This window comes from Empidonax traillii, unplaced genomic scaffold, assembly GCF_003031625.1.
Source record: "Empidonax traillii isolate 1590-97213 ecotype Southwest subspecies unplaced genomic scaffold, ASM303162v1 scaffold1736:size66746, whole genome shotgun sequence".
Lineage (NCBI taxonomy): Eukaryota > Metazoa > Chordata > Aves > Passeriformes > Tyrannidae > Empidonax > Empidonax traillii.
The window spans coordinates 2855-23456 of NW_020956929.1; the positions used below are offsets into that span (position 1 = coordinate 2855).

A 20602-nucleotide genomic window follows, 5' to 3' on the forward strand; every position below is an offset into this window, starting at 1 on the left:
TTGTTGCTATCCCAGCCAGATCATTCCCGTGGGATACAGAGGGAACACCCTGTCCAGAGGACACAGAGCCTGGGTCAGCTCAGGCCAAGAGCCTTTTTCTCTCTTTAAACTGACTGTTATCCTCTCATGGAAGTGCCCAGTGATAACAGGAGGGTGTCTGGAACATTTGGAGCTGGATCTCATGGGAGGGGATGAGGATGCAGGTCTGTGTTTGGAGGGTTTTTTTTTGTTTCTTTGTTTTTGTTTTTGGTTTGTTTTTTTTTTTTATTTCCTACCAGACTAGAGGATTCCCAGGTTGTTTTCCAGAGTTCTTGGACAGGGAGCCAAAATTATTCTGATGTTCACAGCTGAAAGCTCCACTTTGTGGAATTTTCTGGCACGTGTGGGACGTGTGGAACAGCTCCCTGTGGGAATTGTGGTGGTGTTTTGGGTCCTTGGTTCCAGGACAGCCTTTTCCCATAAATCCTCAGCAGAGGATACAGAAGCTCTTGCTGGGATTGACACTCAGTCTAATTCCTGCACTCCGGTTTATTTACCTTTTCGATTCATTTATTTACATTTTCCGTTAAGCTGAGGTGTGGAACTGCCCACAGAAAAGAGCCCTAAAGGCCAAATGAGCTCCAGCAGGAACGATCAGAGCTGTTCCCACACCCTGATTTATCACCTGTCACAAACTCACGTCGGCTCCGTGCTCTCCTTCCCCCCCCATTCCTTCATTCCAGTGTCACTGCTGGGAACAGAAGGTCCCTGACACCACTCAGAGCAGTGCCCAGAATGAATCCCAACACCTCTGAGCGTCCAAATCCAGGTGGAAAATAGCCCTGTTATCTCATATAAATAAAGGCAGGCTTGGAATTGCAAATATGGAACGAAACCACCCCGTTCCAGGGGAGGGGAGGAACCAGAAGCAGGAGCTGAAGTGCAGGAGAGGAGGGGAAGGAGCATAAAAGAGGGATTATTAAAATAATTCTGTGGCAGAAAGTCTGGGTAAGACATTAAGTCCTGGAATAATTTAGTTTGGGCAGCTCTTTGTTCCCTCAGCCCTTCAAAACGAAGCCAACTTCCAAGCTGGAGCCAAGCTGGAGGTTCAGATTTAGGCAAGAAAGGAGATTCCCATCCCCTCAGTGTTCCAAGTTCCATCCTTCCTGGGGATGTGGTTTCTCCCAGTGTTGGGTTGGATTTTTCTGGCAGGTGGTGCTTTTGCTGTCACTTCCAGGTAGGAAAACATGGAGGAGATCAGGGGAAGCATCCAGGGTAGGCAGGGAAGGGGAGATGGATAAAATGTGTGTGGAACTGCACAAGGGATAAACAGTCTGGGGGTGACTTGGATGAGCACTTGGATATGGAATATGTTTGGATGAAGTTGAGGGGAGATGTGGTGGAGCTTGGCCATGGAATCACAGACTGGTTTGGCTTGGAAAGAACCTTAAAGCTCATCTCATTCCACCCGCCTTCCGCTATCCCAGGTTGCTCCAACCTGGCCTTGGACACTTCCAGGGATGGAGCAGCCACAGCTTCTCTGGGAAAACTATGCCAGGGCCTCCCCACCCTCAAAGCCAGGAATTCCTTCCCAATATCCCATCTAAAACCCCCAAACTTCCTGTTTTGTCTTAACATAGATCCTTTTCCATGGAGGGATCTGGTGGCTTCTCCTGGAATTGTCCAGCTGCCTATTAACAGTTTTCCCATTCCAACAGAAAAACGATAACACTGAGTTAGTCCACGAGATTTTTTTTTTGGGGGGGGGGAGGGCAGAAATCACCCTCTTTTAGAAAACATTCCATGAAATCTCCATGCCACGTGCAGAGCTGGAGCTGTAAGACATGGATGCCTCCCATGGATCACAATAATCTCCAGAATGGGGGGAAGGGAGATTAAAAAAAAAAAAAAAAAAAAAAATCACAGCTTTAATTTCCCCCCCCTTAATTCCCAAGGGCGATGGAACTCCATTATCCAATCTGCTCCAAATTGGGCACCTCGTGAAATCTCACACCCCCGACACTTAATCAGGGATTACTCCCGTGGGATTGGAAGCAGATAAAAAGGAAGCCTCACATATTTGGGAGCAATTGCATAAGGTAATAAAAAAAAAAAACCAACCTGCAGAGCTCTTTGTCCTTCGTGGCGAGTGGGAATTGTTTGACCTACTTTTCTTTCCTTTTTCCCTTATGTTTTTTTTTTTCTTTTTTTTTTTGGATCCGTGACCCCTCCTGGGCAGCAGTGAATGCTCAGTTCATGTGCAAGCGCAGGAGTCTCAGGAGTGTTTTCCTCCGAGGTGCTTTTATGGCTTTTTACTGCAGCGATTCGAGGCTGGGAAAAGGGAGGGAATGTTTTAAAATCAATATTTAGCTGGTGTGTTAAAGGCCTGACTGGTAAAAGGAGGGTTTTTGGGGCAGCTGAGGGGGATTTTATCCCCTCAAACCTTCCCTGTGTGGATTTTACCCTTCTAAACCTTCCCTTTATGGATTTTACCCCTCAAACCTTTCCTGATGGATATTACCCCTCCAAATCTTCCCTTTATGGATTTTTTTACACTCCAAACCTTTCCTATCTGCATTTTACCCCTCAAACCTTCCCTTTATGTATTTTATCCCTCCAAACCTTCCCTTTATGTATTTTATCCCTCCAAACCTTCCTTTTATGGATTTTATCCCTGCAAACCTTCCCTGATGGATTTTACCCCTCCAAACCTTTCCTGGCTGGATTTTACCCCTCAAACCTTCCCTTTATATTTTTTACCCCATCCAAACCTTCCCTTAATGGATTTTACTCCTCAAACCTTCCCTTTATATATTTTATCCCTCCAAACCTTCCCTTTATGGATTTTACCCCCTAAACCTTCCCTGATGAATTTTATTCCCTCAAACCTTCCCTGTCTGGATTTTACCCCTCAAACCTTCCCTGGATGAATTTTTTCCTCCTCCAAACCTTCCCCGTGTGGATTTTTCACCCCTCAATCCTTCTCCCTTTCCTCAGAGCGTTTGATTCCAGAGGGAATTCCAAAGGAATTTTCTAGGCTCGTGCTTGCCAGGATGTACCTTTTTTTACCCCTTCTAAACCACTTGGAAATTCAGCTGAGTGGTCCTGAGGAATATTTGTGGTTCAGCCAGAATAACTTGGAATTGGGAATGAATTTAACCACAAAATTGTTTTAAAACTCAGGAATGACGTGGCCTCAGCACCTTTTATTTTTCTTTTTTTTCCTTCCCAGATAAACTGATTTTCCCCTGTTCTGGGGGGATTTAACTCTCTTTGTCTTCTGACCCCTTTCCTGACTGTATTAATCCCATATTTCTTTTAGAATGTATTTTTTTTAGAGATCTTTCAGCATCTCTGGCTGGTGGGGAGGCTCAGGGAGCTGCCTCTCGTTACTCCTGGTGTTTGTAATTCCCCACAGATAAAGGAGCATTAGGAGCAAGTTCCCCAGTTTCTCTGGGAAGTCATTTCTGATTTCCATATTAATCAAAACTGGCTTTACCTTGGTCCCTGCCCTAATCCTTGGACCAACATAGGGAGGAGATTACACTCTGCACATGTCAAAAAAGCAATTAAAATTCACACACAGGAATCGAGGGGGGAGGAGGGAAAAAAGAAAAAAAAAAAATCACCTTTTATTTCGTGAGCTGAGCAGGGAAAAAGCCCCTGACCTGGAATTGTTTGTTCCTTATTGGCTCCTTTCCCTTTGAAGTGCCTGCTGGAAGAGTCTTTAATATTCCAAGATGAAAATGCTGCCGTTCCAGTAGGATGGGAGGGCTGGACGTGATGGGAAGAGACATTTCAGGAGGGGGAGGATTGGCTGGGGAGAGCCTTGGATTTGTACTTGGAAAGGTGAGGGACTGTTAATAGATGGATATTCCAGGATCTTCCCAGGATGCAGCTCCCAGCCTATGGAAAAAGGAGGGCAGGGGAGGCACCTGTGGGTGGGAAAGGGTCTGTTTGGAGCTGTTGGACTGAAGGGATTTGGGAGGTTTGGGGCTGGAAAAGCAAAACCTGCCCTAGGTGACAGAGGATCTGGGAAAAAATGTGGTGGGAATGGCTTTGGTGGAGCTGGGTTTGGGTGTATCCAGGTATTCCCTGGATGGATCCAGGGGTGGGAAGGGGGGTGGGATGTGCACAGAGCGGGGGGGATCTGTCTTGGCTGTGCTGGATGAGGTGGGATGAGAGGATGGGATGGGGTGGGACAGAACAAAGGAAAAGAGTAGAATAGGATGGAATGGAAAGGAATGGATTTGAATTGAATAGAATGGAATTGGAATTAGAATAGGAAGGGATGAGATGGAATGGATTTGAATAGAATAGAATGGAATTGGAGTGGAATGGAGTGGAGTGGAATGGAATGGGATGGGATGGGATGGGATGGGATGGGATGGGATGGGATGGGATGGAATAAAATGGAATCCAGTGGATTAAAATAGAATAGAATAGAATGGAATTGTAGTTGAGCAGAAGCTGGTGGCTTTCCCGAAGGTCTGGGAATCAGGGAATCTCATCCCAGCTCTTGGCTGGGAAATGAACAGCCAAAACCTCGGGATGGAGGGATCTTTGTGGGATCTCTCCTGACAGCACCTTTGCACTTCCCAGCTGGTGGAATTAGGTTTGATTTTCAAACAGGCCGTGGAGTTTTGCCAGTTCAAACATTATGGATTCTCAGCTTCCCCCAAGGACAACTTGGATCTAATCTGGCCCAAATATGAGTGAGAGGCCCATTAAAGCCTTTTAACACCCAGAAACTGGTTTTATTAATACTCTGCCTGTGCTCCATCTGCTGCTCTGCTTGTCTGGAGCCAATGGATTTGGGAGCAGTTCACTGCCCTAGTCCAAGGCCAAAATGACCAAAATACCATATGGACAACTGGAAGTTAATTAGGATTTTAGAATTCAGTATCTAAGGATGTTGTGATCCCTAAACCCTCGGTCTCCCTGAGTTTGGCCTCTTCCAGCAACCCTAAATATTTTATCATTTGGGATTTTTAGCTTTGCAGATGAAAACTCAAGAGTTCACACTATAAAATCAGCCCTTTTGGGGCAGTAATTTAATTTGTGACATCGTCGTGGCCCTTCTGGCATTGTCTGTTTTTAAAACGAGCTGAAACAGGGAATTTGGTGTCCTCAGAGACCTTGTTTAAGGGTGTGAATCGGGATTATCTCTGGTGGAATCAGGACTGGAATCAATCTTCCAGTGCCAGAGGAGTGTATAAAACAAGAGATAGGAAGCAGGACAATGTTTGTTCTTAATTAGCCCATTGATTACTGATTAATTGATTGATTCCTGGGCAGTTCTTTTTTTTTTTCCCATTCATCCTTGATTGTGCTCAGGGCACAAGGAACCAGGATTTTGGCTTTGGCAGCGCACCTGGAATACCGCCAGTTTTAGGGTATTAAATTCTAGCAGCTGAGCTGGACTGAATAAATAAATATAAAATAAAAATAAAAGCAGTCTGTGACCAATAAGGAGCTTTTTGCCATCATTTTTCCAAGCAAGCCCCTTCCTGGAAAATTCCTGCCTGGGGAGGCGTCTCTGGCAGCCCAAAACTCACCATTGGGGACGAGTCCATCTCTAGCTCCTCCAGTTCCACAAGTTCTGTAGGAACTGTGCAGGAAACAGCCCCTTGTCCCAGAAAACATTTTAAAAAAGAAGAGATTTCCCTTCATTTTTCCAGGCTGGGAAACGTTATTGGATAAGGTTGAGCCACATTTCAGTGTTTAAGGAAAGCTGTGACGGCTCCTTTAGGACACTTTCTGAGGAGAAACAAATTCTGCAAACACAGAATTAACTCAATAATTGCAGGGAGCATCAACAGGGAATGAATTAAGCCGTTTTCCAGGACTTCTCCCCCACAGGAGAGAGGATGTGACACACTGTCTGTGGCCCAGAAGTGACAGTGATTGACGGCCTGACAAGTCCTGTCACTATGGTTTATTTACTGCCAAGTACTCGAGTGTCTCTCTAATGGCTTTGGACAGGAGCTCCCAGTTTTGCTTGTCCTGTCCCCAGACGGCTGCTGGAGGGCCTGGCAGCTTTGTGGGAAGTAAAAGTGAGGTGGAACCGGGATAAGGATGGAAGTGGGAATCATCTCTCTTGTCCAGCAGCTAAAGCAAAGAGGGCTGGAACAGCAGGTTTTCCCTGAGCGAGGGAAAATGAGGGCAGTGATCGTCCCAAACTGCTCCTGATATTTCCTTCAGACCTTTTTTTTGGGCTGGTAAAGTCTCCAAATTCCCTGGCAGGGTGAAGGCAGCAGCTCCAAGCTGATCTGTGGCATCCTGCAACCACGAGGTCCCATCGAGAGCTCAGAGCTCCGTGCAAATTCCTTGCTCTCCCTGCCTAATTCCCAAAAAAACAGGAGCCTCCAGCTCCTCTGGGCAGGGAGGCCCCACCATCCATCCCCTTGTCTTTGACCTCCAGCTGGGAAAATCTCCTCCAGGCAGGCAGGGCCTCATTGTGTCAACGCTGGGACCCTCTGGAATGGACACAAACAGGGCCTGGCACATGTTCCTCTCCATCCCCTTCCCTGCCAAAGGCACCCCTGCCATTCCCAGGACATCCAGCAGTTCTTTCAAATGAGTCTGTGCAATAGAAAGGAAATATGACATAAATAGAAAGGAAAATGACATAAAAAGAGATATTTTTTTACCATGTTCCTGTGGGTTTTGTCAGATGTTTGTTTGTTTGTTTGTTTGTTTGTTTTTACTGGAGGTTTCATAGGGAAGGTTGTGTTACCTGTGGAGATCCTGCCCTTGGTTTGGTTGTGCTTGCTGTGTAAGATGGGGATGATCCATAAGGAAAACTCCTTCAGGGGGTCTGTGATTTCACGCCAGTGGAATTCCCCCCCCTCTGGATCAAGCTGTGATCCCAGGGAGGGAGAGGAAGGAGGTGGAAGGAGGTGTGGAAGAGAGATGGAGAAGGAATTCTGACAAGGTCATGGAGTGATGGGACAAGGGGGAACAGCTTCCCACTGCCAGAGGACAGGGATAGATGGGATATTGAGAAGGAATTCCTGGCTGTGAGGGTGGGCAGGCCCTGGCACAGGTTGCCCAGAGAGGCTGTGGCTGCCCCATCCCTGGGAGTGTCCAAGGCCAGGTTGGAACAACCTGGGACAGTGGGAGGTGTCCCTGCCCATGGCAGGGGATGGGACTGGATGGGCTTTAAGGTCCCTTCCCACCCAAACCATCCTGATTTCCACGAGTGCCTTGGGAATAGAGATGGCACAACAGGACATTCCTGTCCAGGGCAGTCACAGCCTGAGCACAGGGTCAGAATTTGCTGCTCAGTGTGGCCAGGAGTGTTTAAAATTGGGAAACAGCAGGACCAGCCACGTGAAGATGAGCTTTGCACGGCCCTGGGGAACGAGCAAGAGAAGCTCCTACTTACATAAAGGACCTTTCAGGTGAAAAAAAGACCCAAGTTTAAAGTTCTTCTGGAAAAAGAGGCTGTTAAATGTGAGAGCAGATCTCTTTTGGAAGCAGCTGCTGTGTCTGGGAGCACATTTGCCTGCTCTGCTCCCCGGGCTGCTGAGGTTTGGAGCAGTAATGAGGGGGTGGCACTTTTTTTCGTGGGAATGAATGTATTTATTACCCAGAGACTTCAGAAAGGCTGGGTTCCCAACCCTCCATTAGGCTGCTCTGCAGAGCAGTCCCACCCTTGCTCTCAGCCTTCCCTCTATTTTTACATCCATTTAGCAGCAGTGGGCTGGGATGTCTGTGGTTAACGTGGGATGGTGGGTGGAAAACAAATCCCGGGGGCACTGGCACGTCTGGAGCTCGTCCTGGAGAGGTTTGGGTGGAATTGATGTGGAAATGCACCCAAAAATGGGCCACTCTCAGATGGATCTGTGGGATTAGGGAAGAAGGAAAGGGTCCTGCCATCCTTCCTGCTGTAGGTGCATTGGGGAGCTGGCAAAACTCAGGTTCATATAATTCGGGATGTTAAACATAAAACAAACCAGGGCTCAGTCCAGGAGGTTTTCAGCTCTGCCCTCCTGAGCTGGAAACTCTTTTTAACCTTAAATTTGGTTAGGAAAACTCAGTGACTTGGAGAATGTACATTTTGAGCTGCAAAGGGGGTTTCAATACAACAGATTTAAAATTCCCAAGGCCAAATTCCCGTTGGGCGAGGTGTGTCGGGATGGTTTGGCACCGAGTCGGGCCCGAGTTCTGGCAGGGCAGGAACATCTCAAAACACCCTGACAATGAGTTGTGGAGGTCATTTCATCACACCTGTAACATCCTCAGAGCCCCTGGTGTGGAAGTCGCTGGTGACAAAGGGCTCTGGCTGGTGAATTAAGAGCTGGGTCGTGGAAAAGTCACCCTTCGGGGCAGGTGGACCCCTAAAAACAGCAGCCTGATGGTGGTGGGTGGTGTTTGTGGGAGGGGATGGACGAGTGACGGGGTGGGAACTCAAACTGTGTGTCAGGTGGGCAACAGAGCAGCTGTGTGGGGATAAACCCAGAGCAGGTAATTTGGGATTCAGCAGGAGACGTTTTCCCACAGTTCCCCCAGAGCAGGGAAGGTCTGTGAAGTGCCCTGGGTAGGAAGCTGTTCAAAGATGCCAAGGGATATTCCCTGGGGGTACAACCCCCCCAAAAAAGGCAGGAGGAGATGCGTGGCCTAAGTGAGGAGCAAGTTGGGCTGGGCAGATCCTTCCGGATGGAGAAAGGCTCGTGCCGTGGGAGGAGAAGCTTTGTTGACACCTCTGGGGTGATTCCTCGAGCACCAAATTTGCACTTTTCGTGTCACAGCACGTGACTTTTCGGCAGGAACGAATTCCCACTCAGGACGGAGCCGGGAGGTTTCTCGTGTTTTTCTGCCCCCAAAAAGCTGCTCAGAAATCCTATTTTTGAAGGCTTGCTGAGGTGTGGGCGGTAAAGAACGAAGTGGATGAGCTTAAAATAGAACGTGAGGGTGTTCTGCAGGGGAAAACTACTTTGGCTTCATCTGGCTGAGGCAAAATCTTCCCGGGGCTGTTGCAGGAACAAACTGGTTTGCAGAGGTTGAGGGGAGAATGAGTGAAAACAGAAGAAAGGAGTTATTTAGGTTGCAAAAGTCCTCCAGGATCATCGAGTCCAGCCACTTCCCCAGCACTGCCAAAGCCACCCATGTCCCCAAGTGCCACATCCACGGGGATTTTGAACACTTCCAGGGCTGGGGATTGCACCCCTAATCTGACCCCAAAGGCACTTAAACCCCTCTTTTAAAATTCATTTCCTGAACCCCTTTACCATTCGTCTCCTAAAAAGAGGGGGCCTAAAAGCCATTAATCCAAAGCAACATCCCACCAAAAAGGAAAAAAGGGGTGAGCAGAGCTGGAGGGGGAACAGTCCAGAAATCTGAAAAATGCACATAGAGAATAAAAGGCAGCTTTAAAACACCTCCCTGCTGCAGCCCCACGTGCTCCTGGCTGTTGTGCCGGAGTTTTTCCAGCAGTTCTTCCCGGAGCTGTGTGCTCTCTCCCCCCGGGGGAGAACATCAAATGAACACTGGCTTCCTTGCTCCTATTGATTGTGGAGATGATATTAAATTAAAATAAAGGCAGAGAACAAGTTTTGATTTCTTGGGCGAGGACTCTCATCAATTTTGTTCGATGTGTTTTCGCCTCCTTTGCTGTTCCTGCATCATCACCAGGCCCAGGAGGGCCAGGGGCCCTTCAGGGGCAAATCCATACAAGATATTTTCCTTCTGTCCGTGGTATTTCCATGTCAGGGGGGTTTGATCCTCCTGCTGGGTTGGTTTTCTTTTTGATTTAAGGTGCCAAAATGTGGCAGGAAGGGAGCAGGGTCTGTCTGAGGAACAGGGGGAAAATCAGACACTCCTGAACCCATTCCTGATTCTTGGATCCAGACACCCATGGAATGTGGATCATCATGAGGGACTTACAGCTTTGGCTTCCACGAGGAAGCTTGTTTGGGGTTATTTTGGGGGGTGAAGAAAAGCCAAGAAACAAATCTCATCTCTCTTTCCCCTTACCCCCGCCCCCCCCCAAAAAAAAGGAGAAGTCCCCAACCCTGGAGGGTTTTAAAACAGGTGTGGATGTGGCACTTGGGGACGTGGTGGCCTTGGCAGTGCTGGGTTGGACTGAATGACCTTAAAGGTCTTTTCCAACCTCAATGATCCCCTAATTCCATGAATACACATTTGTCTCCATCTGCCTGAAATAACCCTGGAGTCTCAATAAGTGTCTGGCTGGAAAAACCTTTCTCCAAAGCCACAGTTTTCCTGTGGTCTGAGAGTGGTTTGATTTCTTTCAGGCTGGTTTTTCTGAAACTCCACAGTATTGGAAACTCTGGGGGTGTTTTTTTGAGGTGGGTTTAGATGTGGGTTTTTTAGAGGTGTTTTTTTGCTGAATTTGACAGCAAGTGCTGGTGGTGCCTCAGATGGAACTCGTGGCCCCCCAGGACTGTGTTTGCCATGGTTCAGACTGTCAGTTAAGGACTATTGTTAAAGATTAGGGGATTCAGGACTTGTCTGGGGGGATTAACCGGCTGCAAAGATCAGGAGAACCTCTTGGTGCTCCACCAGTTTGTCATCTGGATCCCATCCCATCCCTTCCCAGCACCATGGACAGCCATCACCACCTCTGTCCGTGGAACTGGAGGGTCTTTGAGGTCCCTTCCCACCCAAACCATCCTGGGATTCTACTGATCTGTGTGGCAAGTCGGGAGAATTTTAGGGAAAATAGTCTTGGAGCAAACTGGAGGCGGTTCAGGGTGGTCAGGGTGGCAAGTGGGGATCGTGGAGGAAACGGGAAGACTGTGGAATGATGGATGTCCTGGAGAAGAAATTATTCTCTCCTAATGAAGTGGAGGGTGAGCAGGATATCTGTGATTGAGGATCATCATTAAATTTCCACCTGCAATCACTGGGGCTGCAAAATAACCTTCTGAGGAGCTCCTTGATTGCTAAAGAACTGCAGATATTCCTGAGTACGACAACAACACAGTTTCATGCCTAAAAAAAAACTACCCCGTTAAACTGCTGCTTAGCCAACATTAACTCCAGCAATTTTTAATTAACCTGATTTAGAAGCCAAACATCTCCCTGATGAAAATGAGAGGGTAGAACACACAGTCATTTATTCCACTACAGTGGCCACGAGTGGTGATTGAGATTTATTCCGGTGAATATTCAGAATTTGGCCACGGGGTTTAGGAACTGGCACATGCTGGAAGAGATTTGGGGCATGGAGGGAGAGGTTCCAGTGACACTGTGCGGATGCTCAGAAAGGAGGAGGCCAGACCTGTTATATTTTTCATATTTTAAGATTCTAAAATATCTAAATATTAAAAAAAAAAAAAAGGGGGGGAGTGTGAACTGACTGTTAATTAAATCTTTCCAGCCTTGTTTGGCGGCATCAGATGGGAGGAAGAGTCTCCAAGGGTCACTTTGTCAGCCTTGGGTTGGTTCTGCTCTGGGATGGTGTCCAAGGGGACAGACTGTGGGGGAAAGCTCAGCAAAGCCGAATTCTCCACCAGAAAAGGAGGATTAATGTGTCCTGCTCTGTCTGTCCCAGGGATTTGTGCAGGAGCACGTGAGGAGGGATGGAGTTATCCAGGTTTTACTGTTTCCAGTAGGGAAGACTTTCCAGAAATGGAAGGAAACCAAAGCAAAATGGTGCCAAGGGGTGGGATCTGAGGGAATGCCTGGAGCTGTGCCAGGGGAAGGTCAAGTTGGATCTCAGGGAAAGGTTCTTCCCCCAGAGGGGGGCAATTCCAAACCTGCCAGAGCTCAAGGAGCGCTTGGACAACGCCCTTGAGGGACAGGGTGGGATTGTTGAGGTGTCCTGGAGCTGGACTGGATGATCCTTGTGGGTCCCTTCCACGATTGTCTGAAACTGGAGCAGCCCAAGGTGGGGAGTTTTTTGTCCGTGGAATCCACAGAGGACAAGAACTTCCATGGAGTGTGAGTTGGATCAGACACCTGCACTGGCTGTGGGGGGCACTCAGGGTCTGTCCAGCCCTGCTCAGGTGATTCTCCCTGAACTCTCCATGACCCATCCAAATGAAGCTGATGAAAACTGAAGCCTTTTCCAAAGAGCCCATTAAATCCCCTCCCGTGGCTCCGAGGGGGTCGGAGCTGCCGAGCGCACGTTCCTTCCAGGTGGCCTGGCAGGGAATCGGGGCCCTCCTGGGATGGCACTTGTGCAACCAGCAGTGAAAACAAGCCTGGCGTGTTTTCCTACAGCATCCCTTCAGCAGGAAACTCTGGATAATGGGAGCGCTGAGCACTGGGCTGGGTGCTCAGCTCTGCCAAGGAAAAGCTTTCCAAGCCGGCTGTGCCGGTGGTTTTCCACGGCTGAATTCCACATTCGGAGCATGTGTTTCCTCAGTGCTTTCCTTCCAAGCCCAGTGATCATCCCTGTTTTCTGCATTCTGGTCATTGCCCCCCGTTTTCTATGGGAATAAGGATGAAATATTGATGATGGCACGTGGAGCACATTCCCAGTTCTTCCTCCAGCCGCGTTTTCCCTCCTGGCTGTGCCCATTCCCTCTCTGCTCACACCAGTTTGTTGCTTTCCAGGGGTGTTATTGATAAAAATGCTGATTTTTTTTTTTTTGGTTTTTTTTTGGTCTCATTCCAGGTTATCCCACGGGATATCCCACGGCTGCCCCGGCCTACAACCCCAACATGTACCCGACCAGCAGCCCCGGCTACGCCCCAGGTAAAACCCCCCTGAGCAGGGGGAAATTCCAGGGGGAAATGCCACAGCTGCAGGAATGTCAGGAGCTGTGGCCTGTTTGGGGTCTGGGTTTCCCATGCCGGAGTCTGTCCCTGTGTCTCCTCCTGTCCTTCCCAAACTTGGGCCAAACTCGGGAATTCTTCGGCCTCTTGGACAGCACCAGCTGCTTTCTCCTCCATAAAAATCTCATTTTCTCCCTCCTATTCCCAGGGATCTGTTGGGTTTGGGTTTTATTTGGGTTGATGTGCTTCTGAGAAGGTCTTTAGCTGCATTTCTTCCCAGTAAAAACCTTAGGAAAGGAGTTTTGTCCCTGTGCTGGCCATCCTGAAATTCCCCTGGAGGATAAACCACTGGAAGAATAAAGGGAAAAGAGCTCCACAGACTAAGAAAAAGCCCATAAATTTATTAGTAGCTTGTCCTGCCAGAGCTTGGCAACGTCCTCCCTGCTCAGTCAGGGATATAAATCCTGCAGCGTTCCGGAATATTGGCCTGGATATTCTGGGATTCTCTGGATTCCAATTCAAGCTCCTGCCTTGTGTGATTTTTTTTTTCCTGTTGCTTTTTTTTTCCACAGTTTTTAAAGGGAGAGACACAAGGCAAACACCCCCAGCACTGCAAACTGTGCTGGTTGCAATAAACCAGCATTTATTTAAGCATTTTTTGGGATCCTGTTCTTCCAAAGAAAAAAAAAAAGAAAAGAAAAGGCCTTTTAAGTTGCTAAAAACGAGCATCTCAAATCACTGCTGCAGAGACACAATAAAAGTCAAATAATATATGTCTTCATTAAGCTGCACGTTCCCTCCCAGGCTTTCTGCCTTCCTGCAGCAGTTGTTGTGCTTTAACTCCCTTCATCAAGGCTTCCCTTTTTTATTTTCCTGAAAGTAGGACACACACACACACACACACACACACACTTTCCCTCCTGGAGGCTGGTTTGGGCTTTAGCTGCTCTTATTTATTAATAATGCAGGGGAGAAGGACGGTTTGCAGCCATGCCCTTGCAGAGCAGAACGAGAGAATTCCAAAATCAGGAATTGGAGGGGGGAGGGGGGGTGTTGTGGGACAGGTTGGAGGCTCTGAAATCCTGGAATGGGTTAGGTTGGAAGGGTGGGTACATTTTTTTTTTTTGCCCCATTTCAGTATGACCAAGGGTCCTCTGCAGGCACCCAGAGCCCACATTGTTTGCTCCCTTCCCACCTGGATTAAGCAGATAATGAATAAAAACTCTTGTTTTTATTTATTTTTAAGGTGGGAGGCAAAACCAAACCCAGAAGACACTGGTTGGAGGTGGCCCTTAAATGACATTAAATAACCATGGCTGGCTTTGTGACCCCTGAGAGCTGCAGCTCTTCAAAGGACAGGGAGATATTAATGTTCTGGAAACCTCCTTGGTTCACCTTCTGTGTAGTTTTAACTGATGGGTTCTCCAAGAATCCGTGATTTAATGGCCAGACCATGGGAATCTCCACCCCAAATCACCTGGATTTTGGGGTGGCTTTGATGTGGGGAGGGAAAACCTCGGAGGAAGGGCTGAGTGGAAGTAAATTGTGGCAGTCTCGGAGATTAAAATCTCTGGGAAATCCGGAGGCAAAAAAGAATCTGATCCTGAATAAAAGCAGAAGGAAGGAGTGTTTCTGTCCAAGAGCTAGAGTTGGGTCTCCAGGGGGATATTCCCAAGTGCAGTGTGCCATGGAAAATAAACCAGGCAGCTTGGAAATCCTTCATAGCTCCCAGAGCTTTGGGAGAGGGCTGAGGCTGGGGCAGGAAGGGATCAGTGCCTGAGTGGAGGAGAAACTGGGCTTGGATCTCTCACTTCCCACAAACCTCCTGGTTTCACAGAATCCCAGACTGGTTTGGGGTGGAAAGGACCTCCAAAATCATCTCTTTCCACCCCCTGCCATGGGCAGGGACACCTTCCACTAGCCCAGGTTGCTCCAGGCCTTGTCCTGCCTGAATTCTGTTGGTCCCTCCTCAAATCCCACAGGGTTTGGCTCTTGAGGTTCTTCTGGATCCTTTTCCTTGGCACCATAAATAGTCTTCCACAAACTGGGACACAGGAAGACCTGCCCAAAGCCACTGCTGACCTTCCCAGAGTTCCTCAGGATCACCCAGCGCTGGGATGGGACGGTCACGACCACCAGTGGTGGTACCTCCAGTGTTTTTTTCAGGGAATAAAATGCCTCACACCCCAGGCTCAGCTCATTTCCCTGCTGGGAATCACGAGGCCAAGGGCTGGTTTGGAGGGACAGAGGTGACCTCTGGGGAGGGATGGTGGCCACAGATCCTCCTGCAGGTCCCTCAGCTCACCTGTTGTCCATAAAAGGTGGGAGTGGAAGGGAAGGAGCAGCAAAATGATTCCATAAACATGGGAATTGTCACTCCCCTGCTGTGTGTGACTCCTCTTCTCTGTCTCCACCCAAGCCACCCTCCTGATGAAGCAAGCCTGGCCTCAGACCTCCTCGTCCTGCGCCACCGAGGGCACCTTCCACCTCCCGGTGGACACCGGCACTGAGAACAGAACCTACCAGGCCTCTTCTGCAGCTTTCAGTAAAGACACCTTTCCTTCTGGGGGTGATTTCCTGATCTAGGCACCATTTTGGGTGTTCATTTAGGAATGGGGTTATTTGGGATCATATTTGACTGGGGAGGGATCTTAAAGACCCATCTTGTTCCAACCCTCCTGTCTTGGGGGCAGCTTCCACCAGACCAGGGGTTTGCTCCGAGCCTGCTCCAACCTGGAGTTGATGGATGTGTTAAAGCCATGAGGAAAGGAGGGCACTGACCCTCCTGCTGCTCCCCCAGAGCAGGAATTCTTCTGGAAGTGGAGAAGGTGGAACCTCTCCCTCAGCTGTTTGTGCCCCAGGAGCAACCTGGTGCTTGTCTCCGAAGGGATATTGTTTCCTCTTCCCTTAAAATCGGAAGAATTCCAAACTGAAGCCTGATTTTTGAGGGACACCAGCTGAAATGCTGGCTGAGCAGAAGCAAGGGGAGGAGGTGCTGTTCAGGGAACACAATCAAACAGGCTTTTCCAGGTGGAGCCTTGGAATCTCATCCCTGAGGAGGACAAATGGTGCCTCCCCCGGGAGGGCTGATAAGCTCCCTGATAAGGCAGAAACTTTGACAAGCCTTTGGGAGGCTTTCTCTTGGAAAAGGGATGTGCCTGCAATTCTTTGGGGAAATGGTGCCTAAATTCACACCAGGCCAGGTTTGACCAAGTCGTGAATGTTCGGAGAAATCCCAGATTGTGATTAGTAAAAAATTAGATATTGTTGGGTGAAATCAGCAATTTTTAACAGAAGCTGGAGCTTGTTATTGTTCCCACCTCCAGACACCCCTCAGGTGCTGAGGACTGGGCAGCTCCCAAGATCTTTTTTGGAATAAAACAAATCCAAAATTGAAAAAAAAAAAATCCACTATATGGAAAAACAAGAGGCTGAAGGCTTTATTTATTTTTTTTTTAATTTATCCTTAAAAAAAGCACGACTGGAAGTATTCTCGAGTATTTCTCCCCATTTGGCAGTTAAGCAATAATGTTTAATTAATGGAGCCTCTAAAGGCTGGGATTTCAGGTGCTGTGGCATCCCAGCCTCGGGGCAGGTCACACCTCCTTTAGAGGTTGTTCCTTCCATGAGGTTTTATGGCACTTCCCTGCCAGGATCCTTCATTTTAGTTTATTCCCCATATACTCAGCCTCTCCTAAATGCTGGAAAATGAGTTTAAGTTTCCTTAGACTTTTGATAAAGTCTCAGTGTGGGACTTGGATGCTCCAGATGATGGCCAAGACCAGGGGATGCATTTCCTTTTCCTAAAATCCAAGCAAAAGAAAGAGAACAATTCCAGTCTGGGTTGTGAGGATCACAGGTCCTTCAAGGGATGAAATATTTAAAGGCACACCCATCATTTTCCCCCTGGTGGGTGTCACAGAATCCTGGAATGGTGCAGGATCTCGAAGGGATTTGTTCCAAACCCTTGTGATGGGCAGGGACACCTTCCTCTATCCCAGGTTGCTCCAACCTGGCCTTGGGCACTTCCAGGGATGGGGCAGCCTCTTCCCTGGGCACATCCCTCTCCATGGAATGTCAGTAGGTGCTGTTGTGCCCCTCCATACCCAGGGAGCAGCACGACCAGCACCCCGAGCCCCTCACGTGTGCGTGGCCTGGCTCTGCCGCCCCAAATCCAACCCTAAAGCCGGGATTACTCCTGTCTTTCCCAGGATACACCGCAGGAACTCCCTACAAGGTGCCACCGACCCAGAGTAACAACGCTCCCCCTCCCTACTCGCCGTCTCCCAACCCCTACCAGACCGCCATGTACCCCATCCGAAGTGCCTACCCCCAGCAGAACCTGTACACGCAGGTAGGTGGGGCCTGCCAGGGGGTGGCTTTCCCTCTGCTCTTTAATGTCCAGCAACTATCCCTGGGAACTGCCTGTCCCTTCTCTCCCTCGTGTTTCAGGCCCTTCGTTATTTTGGATGTGGAGCTTTTTCTGTTGGCTCCTTTTATTCCCTTTGTTTCCAAACCCCGTCAGTGTGGGCAGCCTGGATCTTGGAGCCCTGTTGGAATCCCAAGAAGATGATGCACTTCCCAAACAAGCACCTTGGGATCCTCCAGGAGCCACTTGTGCTTTTCTTCCATCTCTTGTTCCTTTTCTACACCAGCAACAAAGTCTTTGTGTCCTGTTTCATCCCACCCAAAGGAGCTTTGTCCCAGATGGATTGACTCCTTGATCCTCAATGCTGATCCCCCCTCAGTCCTGTTGCCTCCATCCATCCATCCCACACACCCACAGATCCAGCTTTCCCCATTCCTTGCCCGTCTCTCCAGTCACAGGAGAGACACCACATGAAACACCATCCCTTTGGCAGCGCTTTGGGTTGGGAAAGCTCCGTGAAAAACATGGAATGACGGCGGCTTTTCCCCCCTCCTTTACCCCCCTCAGGGAGCTTATTATACCCAGCCGGTGTACGCGGCGCAGCCCCACGTCATCCACCACACCACCGTGGTGCAGCCCAACAGCATCCCCTCGGCCATCTACCCCGCTCCCGTGGCCGCGCCCAGGACCAACGGAGTGGCCATGGGAATGGTCGCCGGCACCACCATGGCCATGTCAGCAGGTGAGCAGGGAAGTCTTTGGGAGCAGGGTGTTTTCCGCCTCTCACTGGGGTGTGCCCAAAAACAGCCCTTATCCTGCACAGGATGAAAAATTCCCAGCTTTGAATTCTTTCCTCTGACTGGCCCATAAATAATCCCCGGGTTTGTCCACTCCAAATACTTGGATTTGTCTCCTCAAGTTCCCCCTTTTTTAGGGCTCTTACGCTTGACATCATTATGTTTGGTTTCTCCCTCCCAATTCCTCCACATTTTGTGTGCAGGATTCCTTGGATTGCTGGCACGTGATGGGCTGGGTTTATTTGCTTCCAAAGCCTGTATCTCTCTCATTAACAATTCTTATTGTATATTGAATTATGCCAAGAAATGCATCATTCATCCTTTTGCATCTGCACTGGCTGGGAAATAGGGCTCTATTATGGGATGCAGCCCCTGTTCCAAGCAGGGGTGGGTGTGACAGGAATCACTTGGGGATATTTACTGTTGCTTACTCTGAGAAGTGGATTAATTAATGTATGTGGGATGTGTTAGAATTTCTCTAAGAGACTCCCAGAAACAGGGAATTTGGGTTGAGCACCCAGTTGCTCCCAGAACAGAGCAGTCCAGGGCTGTTCTCCCTTCCCAGGAAGGCACTGTGCACATTCCAGCTGGAAATCCCTCTGGCTGAAAAAAGAAGTTGCACCAGGCAGTGCCTTCATGGCTGGGAGAGGATCAATCCTGCTGCATCCCAAGGCTCTGTGGCTTTAAAGGAAGCAAAAGAACTCCTTGGAGATGAGTGGCAAAGCTCATCCTAATTTTCCCTGGAAGAGTTCTTGGTTTTTTGTTTTTTTTGTCACCTCCTTTTGCATCCCTCATCCATTCCAGTTTGGTCCTTGGATGGTTTCAGATCTCCTGCTGCAGTTTAGCCTGGTGCCTTCAGCAGGTTAAAGATGTCACCTGGGTTGGTCTTTAAGGACAAGGAAAATTGGAAAAAAAAACCCAAAAAAAACAACAAGGAAAACCCTTAACAAGATGAGGTGATGACCTGAAGTACCATGGAAAACATCCTGGAGCTTCAGGTGTGTTTATCCTGCTCATGGTGTTGGTTGATCCCGACCGCAAGTCCAACACCTTCCAGCGAGGTCTCACGGGCAGAAGGATATTTGGGATGATGGGAAAGCTAAAAGGAGGCAGCTGGTGCTGTTCCTGTTCCTGGGACGGGGGAGGGAGCTCTCCTTGATCCGTGTTTCTCTTGCAGGAACCTTGTTGACCACCCCCCAACACACCGCCATCGGAGCACATCCCGTGTCTGTGCCAACGTACAGGGCTCAAGGAACCCCCACCTACAGCTACGTACCTCCACACTGGTAATCCACTGGCCAATCCATGTGAGTGACCCCTCTGCTCCGCCCCTGGGCATTAACCAACCTCCCAACCTCAGCCAGCCTGGCCTTGGACACTCCCAGGGATGGGGCAGCCACAGCTTCTCTGGCCAACCTGTGCCAGGGCCTCCCCACTCTCACAGGGAGGAGTTCCTTCCCTATATCCCATCTATCCCTGCCCTCTGGCAGTGGGAACCCATTCCTCCTTGTCCTATCCCAAAATTCCCTTATCAAGAGTCCCTTCCCTCCCATCACTGGTATATGGGGTTTTTTTCCCTGCTAAAAGGGAATCTCCCATGATGATCTGGGAGATGGTTTCATCCATGAGCACCGAGGTTGTTGCACGTCCCTGTCTTGCCCAGAGTCCGAGAAATCCCAGGGTTGCTGCACATCCCTGTGGTGCCCAGGATCCCAGAAATCCCAGCTGCTTGTTCTTGGTCCATGGTGTCCAGTTAACACAGCTGATGGGAACACTGGGAGGCAGTGGAGATCCCACCCAGCCCTGGGCTTATCCTAAACCTCTACTTGCTGGAAACATTCCACTGGGCTAATCCTACCCAGGTGGATCCCACCTCTGAGCTCGAGGAATTGTCCTCAGGGATGGTTAAATTCCATATGGATCAGCTCTATGTGGTGCAGAGAACAGCCCTGATCTTCCACACCTTGCTTCTAACTCCTCGTTTTTTGGGTATTTTTTCTCTTTCCCAGATCCGGAATCAAACATTGTATGCAACTCCACAAGTCTTACATCGGTGCCACGGCCCCCTGGGCCGCAGCGCCTCGTCTGTTTGCAAGAACAAAACTCAACAAACCAAGTGCAAGGGTCACTTTATGCATCCTTTAGTGGTTTTTGTAAAAGCTGCTTTTTCTAATCTTCTGCCTCTCTTTTATTTTCCCCCCCCCCCCCTATCCCCCCCCCCCCATGAAATTGTGTAACACACATGACTGACACCGAGCAATAGTAAAAAAAGTTCTTCTCTTTGGTCCTTGGAAAGCTCAGAATCTTCACTTTGCCAGCTGAGTGGTGCAGAGATTCCCACCCCCCTCACCACCCCCACTTCTTGTTCTTTTGGGTTCTCCTTCTGTCGTCGTCGCCCAAGCCGAGATTTTTGCAGCGTGGTTGATGTTCAGGGGACTGTGAAAAGCACAGCGCTGGTTTTCCTAAACAGGCAGGTTTGTTCTCTTGGTTTGGTGTTTGGTTTTTTTGTTTTTTTTTTTTTTTTAGTTGGAGATGATCAGTGATTCAATCTTCCATCACGTACTCCGAGCAAATTGGTGTCTTCCAGAATAGCTGTCGTGGTAGGTTCGAAATCCGCAGTGGAGTTCTGAGCCCATCCCTTCTTTTTGTAGGAGTAAGAGGATGTAAATGTTGGGGAGCACTTGTGGTAGGGAGGGCAAGGACTGGTCACCCTCAGGGGGGCCTTGGGCTGCTCTTCCCACTGGGAATATGGATGGTGGTTGAT

At 49.0% G+C, this 20602-nt stretch overlaps 1 protein-coding gene and 1 long non-coding RNA gene across 2 annotated transcripts in view; both read left to right on the plus strand.

The window, feature by feature from the left end:
- The window catches only part of LOC114070895, a 20565-nt gene extending 724 nt beyond the window's left edge, over positions 1-19841 (plus strand). The window contains exons 2-3 of the long non-coding RNA XR_003573976.1: positions 6144-6147; positions 19701-19841. This is a non-coding gene — a long non-coding RNA (uncharacterized LOC114070895). The remainder of the gene's footprint in view (positions 1-6143; positions 6148-19700) is intronic.
- FAM168A (family with sequence similarity 168 member A) lies at positions 6884-20088 on the plus strand. The gene is made up of 7 exons (XM_027908513.1): positions 6884-6916; positions 12572-12652; positions 15092-15217; positions 16884-17026; positions 17609-17783; positions 19016-19145; positions 19848-20088. Exons 2-6 carry the CDS (start codon positions 12619-12621, stop codon positions 19126-19128), a joined length of 591 nt encoding a protein of 196 aa, XP_027764314.1. The 5' UTR covers positions 6884-6916; positions 12572-12618; the 3' UTR covers positions 19129-19145; positions 19848-20088.
- Positions 20089-20602: the final 514 nt, after the last annotated feature.

Coding starts and splice junctions, on each gene's coding strand:
- FAM168A (XM_027908513.1), top strand. CDS start 12,619: ATGTACCCGACCAGCAGCCCCGGCTACGCCCCAG. Junction 12,653..15,091: donor CAGCCCCGGCTACGCCCCAG/GTAAAACCCCCC, acceptor TCTCCACCCAAG/CCACCCTCCTGATGAAGCAA. Junction 15,218..16,883: donor GGCCTCTTCTGCAGCTTTCA/GTAAAGACACCT, acceptor TGTCTTTCCCAG/GATACACCGCAGGAACTCCC.